The sequence below is a fragment of the Quercus suber genome, unplaced genomic scaffold (assembly GCF_002906115.3).
Source record: "Quercus suber isolate HL8 unplaced genomic scaffold, Cork oak 2.0 scaffold_262, whole genome shotgun sequence".
NCBI classification, from domain to species: Eukaryota; Viridiplantae; Streptophyta; class Magnoliopsida; order Fagales; family Fagaceae; genus Quercus; species Quercus suber.
In genome coordinates, this window is record NW_027069718.1 from 200,413 (window position 1) to 203,557 (window position 3,145).

Genomic DNA, 3,145 nt, shown 5'->3' on the forward strand with positions numbered 1-3,145 from the left:
TGAGCTGTGACCGCTGGGATGTGGAGGGCTGATCCGGAATGGCAGTGGAGATTGGGTCAAAGGCTATGCTAAAGCCATTGGTGTTAACACCAGTGTTACCATCAGCATTGCTACAGGGAAGCTAACAAATGTGATGGTATCCTTGCAAGAGGGGGAGCTTTGTTATCTCAAGATTTTGTTGTTTTTTTGGAACCCCGCGCTGTTGCGTAGTTTAGACTCTGCTGTGTTGCTAATGAATTGCCTTTTCGCCCAAAAAAAAAAAAAAAGAGAAAGGAAATTTGTACTTTGGGAATTTGCACCTGGCTTCCCGTAATTTTGAGTTTCATTGAGCCAAAGGAAAGCGGCAGTCACCATTACCAAGTTAAATATATAAAATTTGATATATACACATATGTTCGCGCTTTTGGGGGTGGGGTGTTGGTGACTATTATAGCGGTATATACCTACAGCCTACACTTATCTTATTAGTGATTCTATTTTATAAAAAAAATCTTAGTGAGGAAAAATATTTAATGGATTTAAAAAAAAAAAAAGTTATATTGCAAATGAAATAGACCAGAAAGTCTAGAGTAGAGAGCCACCAAATCAAGACAGGAACCTAAGGAAATAACAGTCCTTTTTTTAGGTTTTAATAACAAATGCAACAAAAACTCAACAGCATTAGCCAGTAATATATTCCCACACAGCCCCATCCAACCCTTATTGAAACCCCAATTGGTCTTCTTTCAAAAGAGACCAACCAATTTCTTTCCTCCATAACATCCACCACCAAACACAAAAGCCCCTACCAAAAAAAAAATTCAAAACCTAACATCCTAATAAAAGTCATAATTTTGTAAAAGAAACCATCAAGCCGATCCAAATATTAATATATTGGTTTTCTCGATTTTCCTTGTTTTCTTGACTCTTCTCAGTACCTGTAGTGAGCAGGCTTGTATGGACCCTCCACAGGGACACTAATGTAGTCAGCCTGGTCCTTGCTGAGCTTGGTGAGCCTAGCCCCAAGTTTGCCAAGGTGAAGTGCAGCAACCTTCTCATCAAGGTGCTTTGGCAAGACATAGACCTTCTTCTCATACTTCCCGGTAGTCCTCTCCTTCCACAGCTCAAGCTGTGCAATCACCTGGTTTGTGAATGAACAAGACATCACGAAACTTGGGTGCCCTGTGGCACAACCCAAGTTCATGAGCCGACCCTCAGCCAACACAATGATGCCTGAGTTTGTATCAGGGAAGACCCACCTGTCTGTTTGGGGCTTGATGGTGATACGCTTCACACCTGGATAGTTCTCAAGGCCGAGCATGTCAATCTCATTGTCAAAGTGACCAATGTTGCAAACAATAGCATTGTTCTTCATCTTCCTCATGTGGTCGACCATGATGATGTCCTTGTTACCGGTGGTGGTTACAAAGATGTCAGCCTCAGATACAACATCCTCAAGGGTTAGAACTTGGAGGCCTTCCATAAGGGCCTGAAGAGCGCAAATTGGATCAATCTCAGTCACAATCACACGGGCACCAGCTTGCTTCATGGCAGCAGCACAGCCCTTGCCGACATCACCATATCCAGCAACAACAGCAACCTTGCCGGCAATCATGACATCAGTAGCCCTCATCAAACCATCGGGGAGGGAGTGGCGGCATCCATACAAATTATCAAACTGTTCCAACAAAAGATCACGCCCAGTATTAGATCAATCGCTAAAAAAACTTGTACGGTTTAGAAATCAATTTAGGACTTCAATCCGGACTAGATGCACCAACTACTAATTAAGACTGTTAATGTATTAAAGATCTGCTTTTAAAAAAAGATGGGTCCGTCCAACAAGTACAAGTAATCTCACAAAAGTAACAAACACATAAAAGCAAACCCAACATTGGATCTTAGATTCGAAATCCTACAAACACAATATAAATAAATAAATAAATAAGATCCACTAGAATATGCATTACTAATTTATTTTTAGACTACACTATTCATTTCTGGAGTTCTATTTTCAGTCAAGTTATCAAAATAGCTGAAGAGTAAACACGAATAGAACACAGAGCATTTCCATATCAGATCTGATGCAAAACCCAAAAGATAAACTAGATCTAGAACTTAAATCAAATCAAAATCTAATCTAAAAAAGACAGACACAGATCTAAACGAAAATGTCAAAAGACAAATGTTTTTCTAGTTATTACCTTGCTCTTGGTGACGGAGTCGTTAACGTTAATAGCAGGGAACAAGAGGGTACCATTGGCCTGCATCTGGTAAAGCCTCTTAACTCCGGTGGTTGTCTCTTCGGACACACCAACCAATCTTTGCTTCATCTTGTGGTACCTCTTGGGATCTGTCTTCAACCCATCTCTGATAATGGTCAGCACAATCTGGAACTCGGCATTGTCGGTGGAAGCTGGGTCCGGAAGAGTCCCATTCTTCTCAAACAACTCCTCGGCCTTAACGCCCTCGTGGATGAGCAGAGTGGCGTCACCGCCGTCGTCGACTATGAGATCGGGCCCGCCACCGGCGCCCCAGTCGAGAGCACGCTCGGTGCACCACCAGTACTCCTGGAGGGTCTCGCCCTTCCAGGCGAACACGGCGGCGGAGTCACGGGCTATGGCGGAGGCGGCGTGGTCCTGGGTCGAGAAGATGTTGCATGAACACCAACGGACCTCGGCGCCGAGGGCCGTCAGGGTCTCGATTAGGACGGCGGTTTGGATGGTCATGTGGAGAGAGCCGGTGATTCTGGCTCCCTTGAAGGGCTGTGAAGGGCCGAACTCGGTTCTGCAGGACATGAGACCCGGCATCTCGACTTCGGCCAGCTCGATCTCGAGACGACCGAAGTCGGCTTGAGACATGTCCTTCACCTTGTACTCACGACCGCTTGTGGTTTTCTCTACCGACAAAGCCATGGTGAGAATGAGAGTGAGTCGAGAATTGGATCTGAAGAGATTTTGGGGGGGAGAGAGAGTGAGACACGAGAGACTGAAGGTGCGAATGTGGGGGTATTAATAGGTTAAGAGTATATGAAATGGACGGTGTAGATTTGTTTTAGATAGTTGGTGGATCTTTGGTAGGCTTGATGAGTTTTGGCGTAGGACACGGAAGCTCATGCGGGGACCCGGGTGGCTAGAATTAGAAATGAACTAACGATAATGATGCG

The 3,145-nt window shown here is 44.5% G+C and overlaps 1 protein-coding gene across 1 annotated transcript; it reads right to left on the reverse strand.

Annotated features, from left to right (window-relative positions):
- Positions 1-599: 599 nt before the first annotated feature.
- LOC112032822 (adenosylhomocysteinase) lies at positions 600-2,937 on the reverse strand (the record flags this gene model as incomplete). Its single annotated transcript, XM_065781282.1, is given in 2 exon segments — positions 600-1,657; positions 2,184-2,937. Coding segments are annotated over 2 exon segments (1,458 nt in total). The 3' UTR covers positions 600-910.
- Between the last annotated feature and the right edge of the window lie 208 nt (positions 2,938-3,145).